This window comes from Choloepus didactylus, chromosome 2, assembly GCF_015220235.1.
Source record: "Choloepus didactylus isolate mChoDid1 chromosome 2, mChoDid1.pri, whole genome shotgun sequence".
Lineage (NCBI taxonomy): Eukaryota > Metazoa > Chordata > Mammalia > Pilosa > Megalonychidae > Choloepus > Choloepus didactylus.
The window spans coordinates 119,476,158-119,495,708 of NC_051308.1; the positions used below are offsets into that span (position 1 = coordinate 119,476,158).

General features: G+C 40.6%; 1 protein-coding gene across 6 annotated transcripts in view; it reads left to right on the forward strand.

The window, feature by feature from the left end:
- Positions 1–19,551, forward strand: part of NOTCH2 (notch receptor 2) — a 195,282-nt gene that overhangs the window by 123,610 nt on the left and 52,121 nt on the right. For all 6 annotated transcript variants that reach the window (XM_037826241.1, XM_037826240.1, XM_037826242.1 and 3 more), the window contains 6 exons: positions 10,955–11,188; positions 12,481–12,636; positions 13,081–13,269; positions 14,200–14,313; positions 15,125–15,238; positions 16,902–17,135. In XM_037826241.1, the coding sequence (XP_037682169.1) occupies positions 10,955–11,188; positions 12,481–12,636; positions 13,081–13,269; positions 14,200–14,313; positions 15,125–15,238; positions 16,902–17,135 (1,041 nt within the window). The remainder of the gene's footprint in view (positions 1–10,954; positions 11,189–12,480; positions 12,637–13,080; positions 13,270–14,199; positions 14,314–15,124; positions 15,239–16,901; positions 17,136–19,551) is intronic.

A 19,551-nucleotide genomic window follows, 5' to 3' on the forward strand; every position in this document is an offset into this window, starting at 1 on the left:
TCATTGATTCATGCTCAACACTCTAGGTCAGTGCTGTTCCGTATGGTAGCCACTGACCACATGTTGCTGTTGAGCATCCAGAATGCAGCTGGGCCAAATTGAGATGGGCTGTAGCTGTAAAATACCTGATTTTGAAGTCCTAGTATGAACAAAATGTAAAATATTAGTAATGTTTTAAATATTGATTAGATGTTAAAATGATAATATTTTGTATATATTGGGTTAAATAAAATATATTAAAATTAATGTTTCTTATTTTTTTTATGTGGCTACTAGAAAATTTAAATCACATCTGTGGCGCTCATATTTCTATTGGACTGATGCCAAGATGTTCAATAGGCCATTGCTGCTATTAGGCAGGAGTATCTCTGACCCAGGTGGTAGAAGGATGGACTTTTATTCATCCACAGAAAGAGCCTTATCTTGGCCTTGCTAGAAGAGAGTCTTACCCTGTTGCAGATCCCCCATGAGGCATGGCCAGAACTGTGTTGTAGCCTAACTCAGAGCCCTTATTTATTTCTTTATTTAATGCAGTTTTATGGAGATATAGTCACACACCATACAAAGCATCTGAAGTATACAGTCAATGACTCATAGCCTTTTCACTCCCATGGCTGTTATAATAGTATTAGTTTGTATCTTCAAAACCTACCAATTTTCTGCACTTGCTTAAGCTCAGAAAAGTGAAAAAAGTGAAAGTGGTAAGGATTGGGAGTGGGTAGATGGTTTGCTTCTTCCTAGGAATCTTGTTTATAATGAGTAAATCGGAAGAGCTGGGTGTTCCTTTAGGAAATGAAAGCATACCTAAGGATTTGATGAAGCCTAAGCATAGAAGTCTTTATTATGCTGTATTTGGCACTAGGCCATCTTATCAGAGATGTTCTGCTCTGGCAAATATCCATTTGAGAAAAAAATTTTTTTAAAGGCGCCAACATTAATTACAGCAGTGTAGATTAATGTTTTGTCTACATGTATTGTTATTTGAATTTTCTTTTTAAAGCTTCATTTCCTTCAGAATTAAAGTTCGCTCTAAGCTCAACTCACAAATTCCTTTCTGTGGCTGCTTTTGGTTTTGGGTTCATTCCTAGGGCAGATGTGATTTATTTTCCTGTACTTGTTATTAATCCAGAAATGTAATTTCAGCTTGGGCTTGGAATAGTGCTTTGGGACTCGAGGCAGAAGTGAACAATGGAAATTAGGTGGATGTGAGTCAAATAAAACTGACCAAATTTTCTCTCAGCTCTCCTTTATAGAATGATGAGTCTAAAAGTTTGTTAAAATTCCCATTGCTGTCAGTTGCTCCAGTTTCAGTAAAAAAAAGTCTGGCATAAATCAGCAAGTACATACTGCTAGAGGTAGTGCATGGGCTCCTTGTGTGTGGTAATAAAATCTTTTCATGGTGATATTTTGATTTTGAACTAGATGTCCCTGTTTCAGTCTAGCCTTTAGTTAGTAATAAACTGTTCTCTAGGATGAGTCTTTTTTCACAACACTTTTCTGTTTTGTTTTTTTTTGTTTGTTTGTTTTGTGAAGTAAGCCAGACACAAGGACAAATGTTGTATGACCTCACTGACATGAAATAATTAGAATAAGTATATTCATAGAGTCATAAAGTAGAATATAGGTTACCAGGGTCTGTGATGAGGGTAGGGAATGGGGATCATCATCCTTAAGTAGTACAACGTTTCTGTTTGGGATTATGAAAGAGTCTTGGTAATGGCTGGTGGTGATGATAGCACAACATTGTGAACGTAATTAACGGCATGAAATTGTATATTTGAATGTGGTTAAAAGGGGAAGTTTTAGGTTGTATGTATGTGACTAGAATAAAAAAATTTAAAAAATCCATAGGACTATACGACACAGTGAATCCTAAAGTAAACCATGGACTATAGTTAAAAAGAAAAAGAAAAAAAAAAATAGGGGTAGAGCTTTTTTGTTTAGAGTGAAAGCCATTTAACTCTATCTGGAACTGCAAAAGTATTCTCATGTATATTCTGCATGGGGGAATGGGAAGATGCATCTTAAATTTCAGTTTCCCTGCTGTCAACTTGGTTGTGAGTACTCAGTGATAAGCCTTTTCTCTGGAGTTTTGCAGCCCCTTCCCAGTTTCAGTTTGGTTGGACTTCTAGAGTGCTAATCTGAAGCACCCTCATCCCAGAGATCCCAGAGTTGATTAGTGGTAGTGGTGGTGGTGGGAGTAGGCCTGCATGGATCCAATAGCCTGCAAAATGCAGGGAGTGTCTACAGGATGTTCCCTGCCCTTGTGGTCCATGACTTAATGTCTAGCTTTGGCTGTATTCCAGGCAAGACCCAGTTTAACATCATGGCTTTTCAATCCCCCACAGATGATTGTTAAGTAGCTTCAATGACAGGTATTTATTAAACAACTCAGTATTACATCCAGTCTGCTGTGAGAGATGCCATAAGAGACACAAAGAAGAACGATTCAAGTCCTGCTTAGGTATTAAATTCTTGGGCCACAAATTCATCTCAGCAAATTCCTAGGTATTGTTCCTTTGTTTCATTGGTGGGAATTATAGGTAAGATCAATGTCAGATTGGTGTTTCTTCTTTATTGATAGGTACCTTTTTTTTCTCCTTCTCTCTCTCTTTAAAATCATGTAGTCTTTTAATATCATCTTTTTTTTTTACCTCCTAGTACTTTTTGAGCCCTTTGAATCTGTAGACTTAGATTTAGGTCTATCCTCTATTCAGGAAAGAATGTCTTTTCCATTTGTTTTAATGTCTTCAGGAACAACTATTATCTTTACATTATATTTTTACATTAGCTATTCTTTCTTTCTCATAGCTAAAAATCATCTCTCTTGAAATTTTAATTCTGATTATTTTTTCCATTGTATTTTACAAGAGCTTCTTACCCTTTTCCTTCACAACAGCAATCTATTTTTCTGTCTTGTCAGCTCTGTCCTTTGTAGGTTCTAGTTCTGATTTTTATTTGAATTGCATTTTTATTTTCTTAAAAATACTTACTTATCTCACCTAAGTCCTTTCTATTTCTGCTTGCCACTCAGCCAGTTCATCAGAATCTGATGTCTTTTCTTATCTCTTTATAGTGCATACTATAAAGCACAGAACCAATTCTTCCTAAAATTAGTTGGTTTCTGGAAGTGAATGTTTTCCATAAGTCTATTCTTTGTCCACATCTTGTGTGATGCATTCTCCATCTTTTATATTGCAGAATCTTTTAATAGGCTCCATGTTGGTCTTTTTCACTTTATGGGTTCTGCCCAGAGTTGTTGCTTGCCCATAAACAGGGTAGGCTGATTCTCTTTGGATCCCCTCACTCTCAATCTGGCTGCAGTTAGAGATTTTCCTCCCAATGAGGTGAGGGGCACTTTTATGTAAACTGGTTTAACAGCCTAACAGCCTGAAGGAAATGGGGAGAGAGCCAAAATGTGGGCCTGCTAGCAGGGAGACCGAAGCTTGGCCCCACTTTCTGCTCTGTGTTAAAAAGCCTCTGTGCCAGGGGTCAGCTTTCTGAATACCCGGCACTGTCCTGAACTTTGTGACTCTTCATACTGTGGCTAAGCCTGGTTGCTTTTTGGTGCTGCTATATCCGGAATCCGCCCCCAATGCACCGCAGAAGTTCTTGTTACAGTGGCCCCAGAGCCCTGGAACACCCTCGTGCTTTAAATTGCTGTTGACCTGCAGGGGTGAGATGGCGTTCAGCCCGTTCTCTGAACAGACGGAGTAGAGTTGGACTTTCTGAAACACAAATCTGATCGTGTTGCTTCTTTGCTTAAAACGCTTCACCAGATAATCCTCATCTTTTGTATATAGTTCCAAGGCCCTTCGTATAACTCCCTCTCCAACCACATTTCTCTTCATTGCCCTGATACAGACCTTATTATTGAACCACACTGACTTATTTTTTCATTACCTCAAATGAGCCATGCTCTCTTCCATTCATGCCTATACATACACGCTTCCTTCTGCCTGAAATACTGCTTCTCCATCCCCCATTAATTACACATGCTTTCCACACACATACATACTCTCACACAACTTGGCTAACTCCTCTTATGTATCCTACAGGCTTTCTTCTCTAGTTCTTCCCTGTTTTCCCTACTGTGTGCTCCTGAGGCAATGTATTGGACCTCTGTTAAAGCACTTATCACCCTATGTTATAATTGTTTGATTATAAAATCCCTATTTGTAAATTGCTCGAAGTAGAAGCCCTGTTTTGTTCACCATTATAATCCCAGCGTGACAGGGACTGGCTGGCATGCAGTATATACATATATATTTTTAAATAAATGAGTGAGTGAATGAATGAATGAATTTGAACATTAACTGTTCCAGTTGTTCTTGGTCTGACTTCACGCCTCCAAATTCAGGACTATTAGTTGGGCTCTATTAGGGTCTCTTCTCCTTACTTTCCTGATATACTATAGTATCTTTCTTCAGTTTGAACCAGATCTGTGCTACATCTGTATAACTGTACCAATTGTATGTGAAGATTACACTTAACAATCTATGTGAAGCACTCATCCTAGTCTCTGGTACCTAGAAATAACTTAATCAATATACTTTGATGGTCTGACCTGGAAGTAAGTAGTGATGATTTAAAGCAATGATTTAGATTTCAAAGGAGGAGCAGAGAGGGGTGTCCTGCTGAAAGTGGCCTAGGGGCTAAGGAGAAAATCGATCCTTTCTCCCCTTAGTTTCATGCGGATGGAGGCGGTTGGAAGAGGAGGACAGTGGGCCTCTATCTGAGAGGGCTGATGTGGATGGTGTCTTGAGGGAGGGCTTAGGCTGCAGTTAAAGTAAGAAGGTGCTCATCAGAATGTAGAGGTGCCCTTGGGATAGAGGTGAAGGATTGGTGGGGAAAAGGCAAGGTGAATTTGGGTGTGGTAGAAATGAGATCGAGTCAAGAGAGTAAGGATAGAGAGTGGGATGAAAAGTTTGTTTGTTTACTGGTGGATGTAGGTAAGTGGATGATGGAAATTGGAGGTGTGTACAGAATAGAGACACTCTTTAGAGCTGTGAGAGAAGTTAAGTTGGAAGATTATTATTAATTTTGGGTTACGATGATTTAGCTAAGTGAAGACAGGAGCAGATAAACATTCATTTAACAAATATTTATTGAGCATTTCTCATTAAATATTATTAGCTGGGCATTGTGCTAAGTACTGCTTACTGGTGAGCTAAACTGCTACCACCCATTTCTTTGTGGATCTTACAACCTAGGAGCACATACATTAATCGTATAATTATCTGTAAAATTTTGAACTGTAATAAATATCTTGAGGGAAAAGTAGGGGGTACCATGGAAGCATATTAACAGGCAGAACTGAGTTTAGGGTAGGTAGGTGAGGTCTCCTTGAGAAAGTAACATTTTAGCTGTGGATAGTGAATAAGAATTAGTTTGGTAAAAGTGGGGAAAAGAATATTGCAGGCACAGGGAACAGCATGAGCAAAGACTCTGAGAGCAAAGTGAATGTGAGCATTTTGAGAAATGAATGAAGACCAGAGTGACTAGAACTAGTGGTTTCTCGAGGGGAGAGACTGGAGAGGTAACGGGAAACATGAATAGAATTTGGAATGTTATCCTAAGTGTTATGAAAGTTGACAAAGGGGTTTGAGCAGGCAAATGGCATAATCCAGTCTACATGTTGCGATCATTTTGGCGGTTGTATAGAAAATGTATTGATGGGGATACAGGGAGATGAGTTTGTGTCTAGTGGGGGCTTTCACTGAGATTCCTGCATATGCCTCTAGGTGTCTCCCCCCAGCCCCACATTACCTCCTGAGCTACTCTCTACCCCAGGCTACATATATACATTCATGTGCTTGCACACTCGAGCACATGCATACTCTCTCATTAGGCAGACTCTGTCTACTCCAGTGTTTATACAGGATGTTTCAACCAGCTTTAGTCTCAGCAGGTTATAGAACAGTCAAGCTTGTCCTCTCTTCTTTCACTTCAGCAGGGGAGTAGAAAATCTCCTGTGTATAGAGGAGAAAGTTTTGCAGGAGAGAGGTATACTTTCCTGTAAACAGAGGAATACTCTGTTATGATATGGAAGGGTATGAAACTCCAGAACGCAGAGTCGGGGTGATTGCTTGTAGGAAGGATATATTAGAGACTGGATTGTCTTGATTTAACCATAGAATACAGGGTAGCAGGGTCAGGGTCAGGGCCAGTCAAGCTCATTTTTTATATGTTCTTCATGAGAATTGGTGTTGTAATGAGAGTTGACCCTTAACATGACCATCGATGTGATAAAACTTTTTCCCACAGACTCCACAGTTGAGAGATGACTAGGCAGGGTGAGGGCTTCTTAAAGGAGTGCTTTACGTTTTGTTTTGTTTTGTTTGGTATTGAGTCTCCTCTTCCCAGTCATTCACAACTCCAAATTAGATTGATAGTTTGTTTCTGATACCTAAAGAGAGCCATAAGGATCTGTCTGTATTCTGGTGAACTGCAGCTTGTAAGTGGTTTGTGTTTAATGGTCCATGGCTCACGTGGTTAGAGCTTGATCCTCATGGGGCCCAGATCATGGTTTCCATTTCATTTCAGACTTCTGAGGGTCACTATGTTGTGTTTATTGCTGCAGGATGTGCTCATAATCTTGCTCAATCATCCTATGGTTTAAAGACCATAGGATGGGACAACAAGAAAAGAGCAGCATGAAATGACCATAACTCATCAAAAACAATACAGGATGATTACTTTACTAATGGTGGATTAGTAGTGTCATTTTCATCTTTAGCAATACTGAGCCATCTTTCTTTTTTTCTGCTTTCTCAATCCTGCCTTGTGCCTCAATGGTCAATTCAGAATCCCTTTTTCCATTTTGAAGACTTACATGATCTGCAGTGATCTCACACCCACAAGTGCTTTTCAGCACTTAATGATTTCCATTTCTGATTCTTCCCCCATCTAGCTGTGCAAACTTGGACAAGTCACTATACCTCTCTGGTCCTGTTTTCCTCATCTGTAAAATGAGCATATTAGATTAGATGCTCAATAAGGTCTGTTTCACCACTATATAGCAAGTGGCTAGTACAGCCTGGCATGTATACAAAAATGAGTGATAGACACAGTCCCTGTCCTCATGGAGCTCAGAGTCTATTGGGGACAGATTGTAAAGAGAAAACAAATAAATATAAAATTACAACTTGTCATAAATGCCAGGATAGGACTGAACGGAATAGATGCAATGGTGGAGAATAATGGGGATAGGGGTATGTGGAGATCTACTTAAATTGTAAGGGATGTCTGAAGGATGAGAAATAACTAGCCATAATGAACAAGAGGGGTAAGAATGTTCCAGGTGAAGAGAACATCATGTGCAGAGGCACTGCTGTAGGAAAGAACTTAATGTTTGAGGAATCAACAGGAGCCATTATGGCTGGAGCAAAAGGTTTGAAGGGGAGAGTGGAACTGGATAAGAATGGTGAGAAAGGAGGGTCAAGATCATACAGGATAATATAAGCCATGAAAAAGACTTTGATTTTTATTTGGCTCATAATCGGAAGTGACTGGAAGGTTTTAGAACAAGAGCAATGTAATCATTTACATCTTAAAAATACTTGTCTGGATACTGTGTGGATAAAGAGAGGTAAGAATGGAAATGGGGTACCTGATAAGGAGACTATTGAAGTAGTTGGGTGGGAGGGAGATTTTGATGGCCTAGACAAATATGGTGGAGGGTGAAGTAGAAAGAAAGGATGGATTTGAGATGTACTTTAGAGGCAGAATTGATCATCCAGAAAATTAGTAGGTATGGATGACTCTCAGTGTTTAAGGTATTAGCCATGGATTTGGTAGTGCAACAGTTCATACCAGGTTAGTGCAGATTCACAGTGGCATTTTTTTAAGATTGCGTTGTATTTCCTTTCTCTTTTGCACTTAGGAAATGGGAAGGGCCCTAGTAGCCCATCATCTTAGTCCAGATGTGAAATGGCAATAACCTACGATCTCTGGCAGGTGGAAATTACTAAGAGGGATAATTGATGCCCTCAACACTTGCCTAACTAAGCTTTGTGCAACATATTTTGGGAGTTCACCAGCAAAGCTTGTGTGTTGACAAAGATGATGATACATGCTGAGACTTGTTTAAAAGGAAGATTTAGTAGCTTGGTTAGGCAGGGGAACAACACAGCTCTCCCTTTTCTCCAGAAGACTTTTATATGCTAGGTAGCCCATAACTTAGCTTTCTCTCCTCCTCTCCTGACTAACAGAAGTTCATTTGCGTTTAGTCCCTCCTATATTCTACTGACAGAGTAATCTTCAAATACGACTTTGATCATATCATCTCCCACTAATGAAACTACAGTAAGTCTCCTTTGCTTTTTGTGGCAGGTTCAGAATTCATACTCCAGCTCACAGCTCCAAACTGTCTTCAACCTTCTCTTCTTTTAAGCCCTGATACAAAAAATACACAAAAATCATTTTGAAATCTTCAAGATCTAACCCTACTTCCGTCAGTAAGTCTTCTCTCTCCAGCCCAGGCTAGTGCTTTCTTGGCATGGAGTAGTGGGAACAGCCAGATGCTCTTCGACAATTCATCTAACCACTTTAGGTGATCACCAAGAACTTTTCCTATCCTGATACTTAGGAACCTTTTTCCTTATTACATTCTAGGAAGGGTGTTCTTGAATTGTTTTATGCATCTATGCCTTCTCAGTGTTCTTTAATACCCTAGTATCAGGGTTTTAGTCCGTAATTCTTGTTTATCAAATCCATGGCTGGGTACTTAACTACACTGCGGTAGAAAGAGCATTAGATTTAGAGTCAGTCTCATCTGGGTTTGAATGACAGCCCTCTCGTTTACTAGATTTGTGACCTTGGGAAAACTATTTAACCTTTCTGAGCTGTATTTTTAGGCTTCTGTGTTTGTTTCCTCCTGTGCCAAGAGGGTGGTGACATGAAGGTGGTGCAATATCTTAGCAGACATTCCACTGGGAAATTTGGAACTAGCAATTAGAGTGGACAACCTGGTTACCATTTTCTGCATTCTGGATTTAAGAATGGTTTGATAGACTTGGAATCAGAAGAAAAAAATAATTCTGGCAGAAATGAGCCTGGGAAGGAAAGCTGTTCTTAGAGAATTGTATCTGACCTTAAAGAAATAATACCTATTCTGAAGAAAATTTACTTAAAAAGCAGTAGATTCTTGACTTTTTAGATTTCACATCTCTAACAAGCAATATCAAACAGATTTATGGTCCTATGGTATTCAGTGAAAAAGTCTCATTTGAAAAATAATGAACTTTACGCAGGTTTTTGTAGTCATAAATCTTTCCAGTAATCTGCTTGTGTGAATAGTGATTTTAGTCCTCACCTCTCCACTTCCCCATGCCTTTGTGCACTTGATAAAGCAGATCTGCAGAGATGGTGTGATACCATCAGATTCACACCTCAAATCTTTGTTAACAGTTTTAGAGTCAGGCACCTCCAGAGTTCAAGTCCCAGCTCTCCTGCACTCTGCCTCTCACTGGGCAAGTTAGTTAACCTCTCTGAGCCTATTTCCTCAACTATAAATGAGATAGATTTTGTGACAGCCCCAAGTGCAATGCCTGGTTCAGAGTAGGCACTCAACAACTATGAGTTTCCCTTTCCCAAGAGGGCCAGATTTCCGTTCTGAAGATTGTTTTATTTACCTAGTCTGTCTTACTAGAATACTTAAGTGTCTAGGTATTATAAGAAAGGCATACGAAATATTTTTAAACACAGAGTGCCTTATACTCAGAATTATCACAGGTCCAGTCAAAAGGAAAAATAACATCCAAATTGTTCATATTCAGCAAGTCAGTTTGGTTTGGGGACAGCATAGATACCTTGAGTTAGCCTAAGAACAAGAGACAAGACTCTCAGCAGTTTTCTATGCTACAGCAATTCTTTGCCAACTTATTGTTCATGTTTTTATTTCTAAATCCCACCTGTATCCTAATAACACAGCTGTCTTTACGCTGAAGAAGCATTTCTGCTAGCACAAAAAGGAATCAGTGTTTTCCTCAGCAGCAGCACTTGGGCAATCATCGACCCCACCCAGGACAGATGATATCATTTGTTACTACAAACTTTGCTTTGTTACTGCTCTTTACACTGCTTGGTCGTCACTTGAACTCATGGTCTTGTTCCTTGTCATGGGCCTGAGAGCCTTTGCCTTAGTCCTCCATCCTGCATGTGTGGCCTGCAGCACGTCCATAGGTGATCTCTTGTTTGTCATCCTTCAGTTTGCTCTTGTTGAGGTGGAGCAAACCTGTCTCTTTTCCATCTCCTGTTCATTGGGTGGGCTTTCTATGACTTATTCCACAAATCCACATCCTTGAAGCTTGGGTGCCTTGGGCTGAGCATAGTTTGTTCCAGTCTCTTCATATCTATAGTTTGCCAGGGCTTTTCATTGTCCTTAATCACTTCTCTCTATCCTTGCTTGCTCTGTTAATATTTTAATAAACTCCTTGTTTTGAGATAATGTAGATTCACATGGAGTTGTAAGATCCTATACAGAGAGAAACCATATACCTTTTATCCAGTTTCCCCCAGTGTAAAACTTTGTGCAGTATCACAACCAGCATATACAGAAAAGTTGCCCTAACATTTTGACATACCTTCTCATTAGTCTTTTCCTTATGATCTCCTAGTCTCTTTTCTTCTTGTTCTTTTCACTCATATATTCATTGCCCCAGGGATTTAACTCTGTCAAGGACCTTGCAAGTCATTTCTTCTCTTTGGTGGGTTGGCTGAGTTCTCATGTTGTTAGAGTTTCTAGGAGTGGCAACTTCTGTTCTTCTTTAAATTACTTTGCTGGAATAAATCTCATTTGGGTGGTTCAAGGTGGCCTTTCTCCTGTGAGGGCCTGGTCTGCTATGAGCTCTACTGTGCCTCTGTTTCGCAGTGGTGAAGAGTATGTGGAAACAGGTGTGGCACTAATCCTTTGAGACTTGAGTCCTAATCAAAGACACTTTTCCCCCAAAAGGGCAGTTCTGCACAGAAGATGTGGACGAGTGCCTGCTGCAGCCCAATGCCTGTCAGAATGGGGGCACCTGTACCAACCGCAATGGGGGTTATGGCTGCGTGTGTGTTAACGGGTGGACTGGAGATGACTGCAGTGAGAACATCAATGACTGTGCCTTCGCCTCCTGCACTCCAGGGTCCACCTGCATTGACCGCGTGGCTGCCTTCTCTTGCATGTGCCCAGAAGGAAAGGCAGGTAAGGATGGCAGAAAGACAGAGCTGGAGATCAGGGAGAGGTAACTGTTGTGGGCTTCTGCATCATCTCTTTCATCCTGATGTCAATGCTCTTTGAATTTCTTATCTTTAGGAACATGTCACTCAAGATGTTTCTTCTGGAAATATGATCTGTAGCCAGAGTGCTATGAGTTAGTCATCTCAACTCTAGGTACCTCAGGTTTTTCATTCCAAAAAGGGCAAGTTAGTAACTTTTCTTTGGAGATATCTCTTGACTTCCTTTAGGTCCTAGGCTGAAAAGCACCTCAGAAATTAAGAGGAGAATGTAACAAAATGACTAACAGATTCAGGTACTTCATTTTTAAAAGAAATAATCCATTTACTCAAAGGGAGTTGGCAAGAGAGAAGCATTTAAGTGCATTCCAGCCCTCAGTGTCTAAGGGAAGATTTTTACGAACCTCAAAGCTGTAGCCTCTGTTACTTTAACAGTTTCCACTTCTAGCAGTAGAAGAGCAATGAAGGGAGGAATGTGATGGAAGGAAATAGTTTAACCGAGAGAACGTTCTGCCCAGCAGTTTTGAAATATTCTTCTGTATATGCCTTTCCAAAAGTCCCACCTCCAGCTTTGTAGAGGAAGTCTTAGTTACCTGTTCTTAAGCTAATTGCACACTGGAAAATTCAGTTCCCATGTGAACCAGGCAGAGCACAGAGTCTAGTAATACTGTCAGAGTCCTGAGGGCACCAGTGCCAGAATTGTTGATGTTATAAAAAGGCTGTTGTAGGAATGGCTGATGATGTGCAGCTGTTTTTTCTTTTGAGGCCAGTGAAATGCTGTTGGTCCCATGCTCATTGGGTAGCATGATTTAGGGGAAGTAGGATTGCCAGATAAAATACAGTATGTATGCAATATTTGGGACATACTTATATATACTAGAATTATTCACCATTATCTTAAATTCAGTTTGAACTGGGCATCCTCTATTTTTTATTTGCTAAACCTGGCAACACTATCAGGAGGATACCTCAAGTTTTCTGTCTCCCTTTGCTCACCCTCTGGCCTGTAGGGTCTCTATCTCTGAGGAGAGGTCTAGCCGAGGACTGAGGAGACACTCCTGGAGTTGGCAGCAGCTAGTTGCTTTGCTCATGGCTGCAGAATGTCCCTCAGGTAGACTCAGGCAGAGGGGAAGTTGCATCTAAATCTCCATGTTGGGTTTTGATCAGCTAATCATGAAGTTTTCCTTCTCCCTTGAAAGAGAGAACTCTTCCCTAAGTAAAAGACATTTTCTCTTTGTTCTTTGCTCCACACTCTGTCAGGTCTCTTGTGTCATCTGGATGACGCATGCATCAGCAATCCTTGCCACAAGGGGGCACTGTGTGATACCAACCCACTGAATGGGCAGTATATTTGTACCTGCCCACAAGGCTACAAAGGAGCTGACTGTACAGAAGATGTGGATGAGTGTGCTATGGGTGAGTACTCAGAACCTTTTCCTGTTCATCATGGTGTCTGTCAAGTTCAGCAAGTGTCTAAACTTAAGCACATTTTACTCTAGGACCATGGTGCACCCGAACTTCAGGTCTGTCCTGTTACATGCCCACCATTTACAACTTATCTTTCAACATAGCCATATATTTCATTCTGTAAATTGAAATATTTGGAAGGGCTGTACTTGAATCTTAATATAAAGCCCTACATCGGTGGCATTTTGGGCAAAAGAAGAACAGAGATGTACAAGAGTTGAGATGGTCCTAGTCTCATTTTTAAAATTTTTAATTAGGGTAGGAAATGGGAAATTGAGAACCAAATCATTAAAGGACACAGTGCTGTAACGATCAGACCTGCTTCTGTATTGGGCGTTTATGAAATCCCTGTCAAGTGCTTTGATCCTGGTAATTGGTGCTTGTGTATTTCAGCCAATAGCAACCCGTGTGAGCACGCAGGAAAATGTGTGAATACAGATGGCGCCTTCCACTGTGAGTGTGTGAAGGGCTATGCAGGGCCTCGATGCGAGATGGACATCAATGAATGCCATTCAGACCCCTGCCAGAATGACGCCACCTGTTTGGATAAGATTGGAGGATTCACTTGTCTGTGCATGCCAGGTAAATCAGTCCGCCAGTGTGTGGGGTCTAGAGAGGAAGGACTTACTATATTTTTCTTGGTATACCATTGCAATTCCATTATCATTGTCAGCCTTTGATTCCCTATACTGAGTGGGGAGTGTATGAAGTCAGGGTTCCCAGCCAGAGCGCTCCTTAAAGATTAAGGGATTCTTAGAGCTATGTAGATAAAATTAAACAAGTTGATTATGTCAAAATCCAGGTACATGTAAAGGAAAGTTTCAGAAGTGATTGTTTTTACATGTGTTCTTTCATTTAATAAAGAATTTACTGTAAGAATCCTTTCAATACCAAGCTCTTCTGATTCCCTATCATACCCTTCAGTTTACGGAAATCAATTTTACCAGTGATTACATAGCAATTTGCTAATTAACTATCCAGAGTGAGGTACCTCTTCTAGTTGTATTTTGGAGCTCTTCTTGAGCCTTTAAAGGGCACAGCTAAAACCAGCTTAAAAATGATGTCTGGCTATGGTTGCCTTGCCTGGTTAAGGATGCCAGCCCCTGCAGCCTTCTGAAGGCCCTCCTGACCTTGACCTTCACCCTGAGAACAGCAGCAGCTCAGATTCAGCTGGTCTTTGGGAACATAGAACAGGGACACTTGGTGGGCTGGCACTGTCCTGAAAGCATGGGTTGGTCACAGATGATGTGGAACAGTCTTATTTGCAGGCCAGATCTTATACTCTCTTTGGAGGTAAGCCCTCCCCCACCTCACAGTGACATGGTTATATCACATCATTCCTGTTTCTCTGATGCTTAGAATGACTATTTCCCATCATTGCAGAGTCCCTTTTCCCATTGCTGAAATATTCATGCTCATAGAGGATATAGCCATCTTTGGAAATTTGTGCTTTCTTGGCTAGAATACTCCTTTTTCTCTTTCTAAGCCACTTGTGTGGTCCATTTTGTTCAGGTTTCAAAGGTGTGCATTGTGAATTGGAGATAAATGAATGTCAGAGCAACCCCTGTGTGAACAATGGGCAGTGTGTGGATAAAGTCAATCGCTTCCAGTGTCTGTGTCCGCCTGGTAAGTGCCCACCACCTGCCCCTATTTTCTTTTAAAGCATAAAGCCAACTGACCACAGAGAAGGGAGGAGGGAGAGAGAATGTGTGTGGGCTGCACATGAGGAAATCATTAAAGTGAGTACTTCATGATAGGAGTGTGTGTATAAAGACGGGGAATTTGTTTTAGCTAGTATGTCTTCCAAATCCTTTGTGGCCAGAAGTCCACGTCTGTTCTTGAATGGCCCACAGCCTCTCTGTCTGTGTATATTTCAGAAAGCTCATACCTCACAGAAGCCTTAGTTGTAGGCTATTCAGAAAATTTTTTTTCCATGGGTCATGTTCTTGAATTCCCTTGGTAAGACTGTTATTTTTAGACATTTCACCCATGGGTCCAGAAACAGACAACACAAGTCAGTTTCTTCCAAAGAAAGCTCTGTCTCTCCTTCTTCCCAAAGTTACTCTTGAAAACCTGCCAAATTGTCTGCCTTAGACTATATAGTCTCTTGTTATTTCTTCAAAAAGAAGATCCCAATTACCTCTGAAGCTGCACTTATTTATTTGAGGGATCCCCCTATAACATTTCAATCCCTGCTTGTTTCAACTAGAAGTGAAATCTGTGCCAGGTAGAGATACACCATAGGTGTCTTTGATATACCCCCAAGGTCCATTCAATTACTTCAGTTACCTGTTGGGAAAAATAATTCTATGTATTGCTGACCCATTGGTATAACCTTTGCCACCAACCTAACCCAACCCTTCTCTGGTATCATTCTCACATTAAAGGAATGCATAGGATAATCCTTTGAATTATGGCACCTCTGTACTTTTTTTAGGTTTCACCGGGCCAGTTTGCCAGCTTGATATTGACGACTGTTCCAGTACTCCATGTCTGAATGGGGCAAAGTGTATCGATCATCCCAATGGGTATGAATGCCAGTGTGCCACAGGTATGGTTCTTCTTACTTTTCAGTCGCCCAGTTGGTCCGTCTGAACAAAAGGAGGATGACAGTACTCCACTAGCTGCTCCACAGGGCCAGTCCACTAACGGGCTGTGGCTGTGTGCTCATGAGACAGCTCCTTCCAGCCCTCTTTTTGGTGCTCTCACTATTTCCTTCTACACCACCTGCCTCCTTCTACACCACAATAGTGGTCTGGCCTGGTTATTCCCATTTGGTGCCCGTGTCTTTCTGGGACAGATTTTGGCAGCAGTGACTTTCCAGCTGGCTTGACTTACTCCTTTGGGAAAGGGAAGAATTCCAGTTAAAAGCTATTTTTCACTGGGCTTCTCGGTAGGAGGCTTGTCTAGTTTCTTGAGGCAAATGACTGAAAAAAGTCCTGGAAATCTAAGGCCAATTGTGTGGAAGTGCAGATGACTAATGCTATTGATTTGTCAGGTGTGTAACTGAACAGGCAAGAAGCCTCCAACTGGGAAAGTTTGGGACCTCTTTTCTGACTTCTACTACTAGAAGATCTGTTCTGAAATATTCTACATTTTTGGATATGTGACCACATTCCTCACTTGGGAAGAATGAATAAGGATTTGAATAAGCACAATGTCCCCTTCTACACGTGTAACTCTCTTCTGCAGAGTCCTGTGTTTTAAGTTGACTATTAAAAAAGGCAAATTCTAAGTTTCTTTATTCAATTACTGCTTGAGAGAGAAAGAAGTATTGGATATAAGTTTTTTAAATATCATATTTTAGAAAACTGGTTTCTTAAAGAATTTTAAGCATCATGTGCATAATTTCTTTGTGCTCATAGTAAAGCAAACTTAAACTCAAAAATCAACACAAAGGGTTAATATTTCTATAGTAGTAGAGCACTACTGTCAAGATCTACTTAAGATTAGGCCATCTTAGATGGGCCACTTAACTTCCTTCTCCTTTTACAAACCGTTGGCTCTGCTTGGGGAAATTCCAGCATTTTGCCTTCTGGTGGTCAGATTCCTTTTGTAAAGGATAAACTTCATTAGAGAGAGATTAAAAACCTTGAACACATGTTTAAAAGGGAGACGAGGCCTATTGGAGCCTTTTGGGAAGAGGTTTAGTGTTGGTTCATCAAAGCCTAGAAGGAATGGCTCCTTAATTGTTTCTTTTCTTTTTAAATGCTTATAACTGGTTCAGTTATTTTCTTTGAGTACCTATTGAAAGTTTACAATATCTATGCATAGCACTGTGGGAGGAGCTAAAAGGAATATAAAATTTCTCCATTCTCTAAAGTCAGAATTGGTAAGATAAGATACATGACACCATTAATATATACCTCTATATACCATACAGGTAAACATATAAAAAAAATTATTGAGAACTATTACCTACTGAAGCCCAATAAGAAATGAAATGCAATTTAAAGTATCTCTGCATGAAAACATTAATCAGTCAGGAAAAGTTATTTGAATTCTACAAATTTGATTTGTAAAACTTTAATTACAAATTTTCAGATGTGCTTTATAGATCAGTGTAAATAGTAAGTTTCAGCTGCTCCTTGCCAACAGTATTAATTGTTGAAGACACAGGATATGTATGGTAAATGGATGTAGCTACATTTTTATTCAGGTGTGAAGTATCTGTGTTGATTTTTTAAGGTTCCTTGGTAAAATTTCTTCCAAAGGTTTCACTGGTGTGTTGTGTGAGGAGAACATCAACAACTGTGACCCTGATCCTTGTCACCATGGCCAGTGCCAGGATGGAATTGACTCTTATACCTGCCTCTGCAGTCCCGGGTACATGGGTGCCATCTGCAATGACCAGATTGATGAGTGCTACAGCAACCCCTGCTTGAATGACGGTCGCTGCATCGACCTGGTCAATGGTTACCAGTGCAACTGCCAGCCGGGCACGTCAGGTGAGCCCCTCTGTTGATGTTTAGTTGGGGTTTTTCACTGTTTCTCAAAACAATCTATATAGATCTCTCAGGTTTTCTTGGCATATGTTCAGATACCTAAAACATTAGTCCTGATTCTGAGAAGCATAGCCAGAGCCACAACCATCAATATCTCAGAGGCAGATGGTCTTAGCCAGTTGGAAAGACAACAGCTTTGTTACAGACAATAGCTTTGCAAAGCTAATGATATTATGTGTGGGTATTTCTTTAAAAGGAGGCACGCCATTTCAAAAAATTAAAATTTTAATTTAAAATTGGAAAATCTGCTTGGCTTTGTGACTTGATTTGATTTTCATTTTTTTTTTTTTAATCCCCCGCACTACCCCTGGATTGATGAAGTGAGTGTGTCCTTCCTTCCTTTCTTCCTTCCTTCTAATAATCTCTCCTCTAATTCAGAGTCCAGTCTCTTTAACGCGACAGTTTTCTTCTGCCACTTGTCTTCACTGGGGCCTTAGGCAATCTGGTGGGAAGAGGGGCTTCTAGGGGAGGGGAGCTAGGTTATAGCATCCCACAGTAGTTTGTAAATTAGAATGCAGAACTGCCATTTCCCGTCACCGGAGTTCATTGCTGTTCCCTGACCCTGGTTGAATGACTGCTTGTCAGTGGTGAGGGCATGTTGCTCCTTCTTAGGGGAACATTGAATTATTTTCTCAGACAGCAGCATTTCATAGGTTTCACTGGATTCTGTTTTACTTATTAGATGAATAATTATTGTCACAACTGGGGTTAGTGGACAGAGAAGTACTATTTCGTAGATCAAAGGAGAATGTATTAGTGGAAAATTAACCAATGTGTGCTTTTGTTAGAAGGGAACCTGCCAATACTAGGGAGTGATTTATTGAGAACACATTCTGGGCTTCAGGAAAATGGCCTATGTAGGGGGCAAAGGTGGAGGAGGTGGTTAGATGCCCTCGTTTTATTTAGTTATTTCCAAACCAGTTCCTTCAAACTTGTCAAAGGCCCTGGTCTTCTTCCAGGACCTCATACATGCCAAGTTTGAAAACAAAGTCCTTTTTGAGTTGCTCAAGCATACGAAAAACATCCCATGCCTTCACAGCTGAAAATGCCTTCCCCCTCCCCACGTTTAGATAACTCACTAAAAGGGCTGAATAGATCTTTGTGAGACCTTCCAAAAGCAATTTGCTTCCGGGCTGGTCCCCAGACATGAGAAATTGCAGTCCGAAAAGAAATTTGAGAGATTTACAAGCAATTGAATAGATGTCTTTAGAATGGAAGGGCTGTTTTGGGCTTTGCTATCATTCCTATTATAACAAACATACTGGAAAACTGGGTTAGTAGTGGGTTGGCAAGCACTTTGTTTTCTCTGGGATTATATCATTATGCAAGGATGTATCAGGTGTGTTCCTTGGGAGGCCAGAGAAGGTGTGGTGTAAGTAGCTGTCACTGAGAAAGACAAGAAGTAAATATGAGTGGTGTTTAGGCTGCTTGGAGAAGGAAGGCACAGAAGCTCTCAGACAGCTGCCAGATCTATTCCTGAGGCTGTTTGGAGATTTAAAGCAAAGAGATGTAGGTGACACAAGAAATGTTGGTTTGTAATGGGTGGAGAAATAGCTGGCATGTGCCAAGGAGCTGGATGAAAGGGTCCATTAAATTAGTCATTATGAACAGACTCGTAAGTTCTGGAGTAAGAATCCAGGGTCCATTTATAATACGGTTCCAAGTTGATAGGTTGGGGGTTGGATGGGTGTGTCGATTTTAAGGGATATTTTACAAGTTGCTAGTTAAAATTATGGTTACCACTCACTGGGTATTTAGAGAGAGATATGCTACCCAGAATCACTTTGATGCCTCTTTGTGTCTGAGATTTTGGGATGAGAAACTGTTTTAAGTAGATTTCATTGGGTTTCGAGTGACAGAAACCAACTTGAGCTAGCTTAAACAAACATTAACAATTGAACAAACAACAACAGCAAAACAAACATAGAACTTGGTGAAAGCGCACAGAAGCATCTCACAGATTCCAAGGGAAAATTGAATAATAAGGCTTTGGGGAGAATAGTAAGAAACAAAGCAGACTGTGGGTTACACAGATGAATTTCCACTGTTCCAGATGAGAGAATCTGACTGGCCCAGCTTGGGCCAGGTGTCTGTTCTTGCTGGACTAATAAAAATAGCCACTGGGGAGGAGTCATAGTGTACCGCCATGGCTTCATGGCGTCTGCCTTTATGCATTGTAGGAGATTGTCAGTCAAGAAATTCCTTGCCTCATTTAGTGGTTAGTGAGGCAGAAATACAGTATTGTGTATTGGGAAGGGCATAGAACCAGGTTCAGATCTCACCTGGGCTGCCATAACTGTGGCACTGTGTAAGTCAGTTACCTTGTCTATGAAATGGGTGTAGCACAACTTGATTTGCA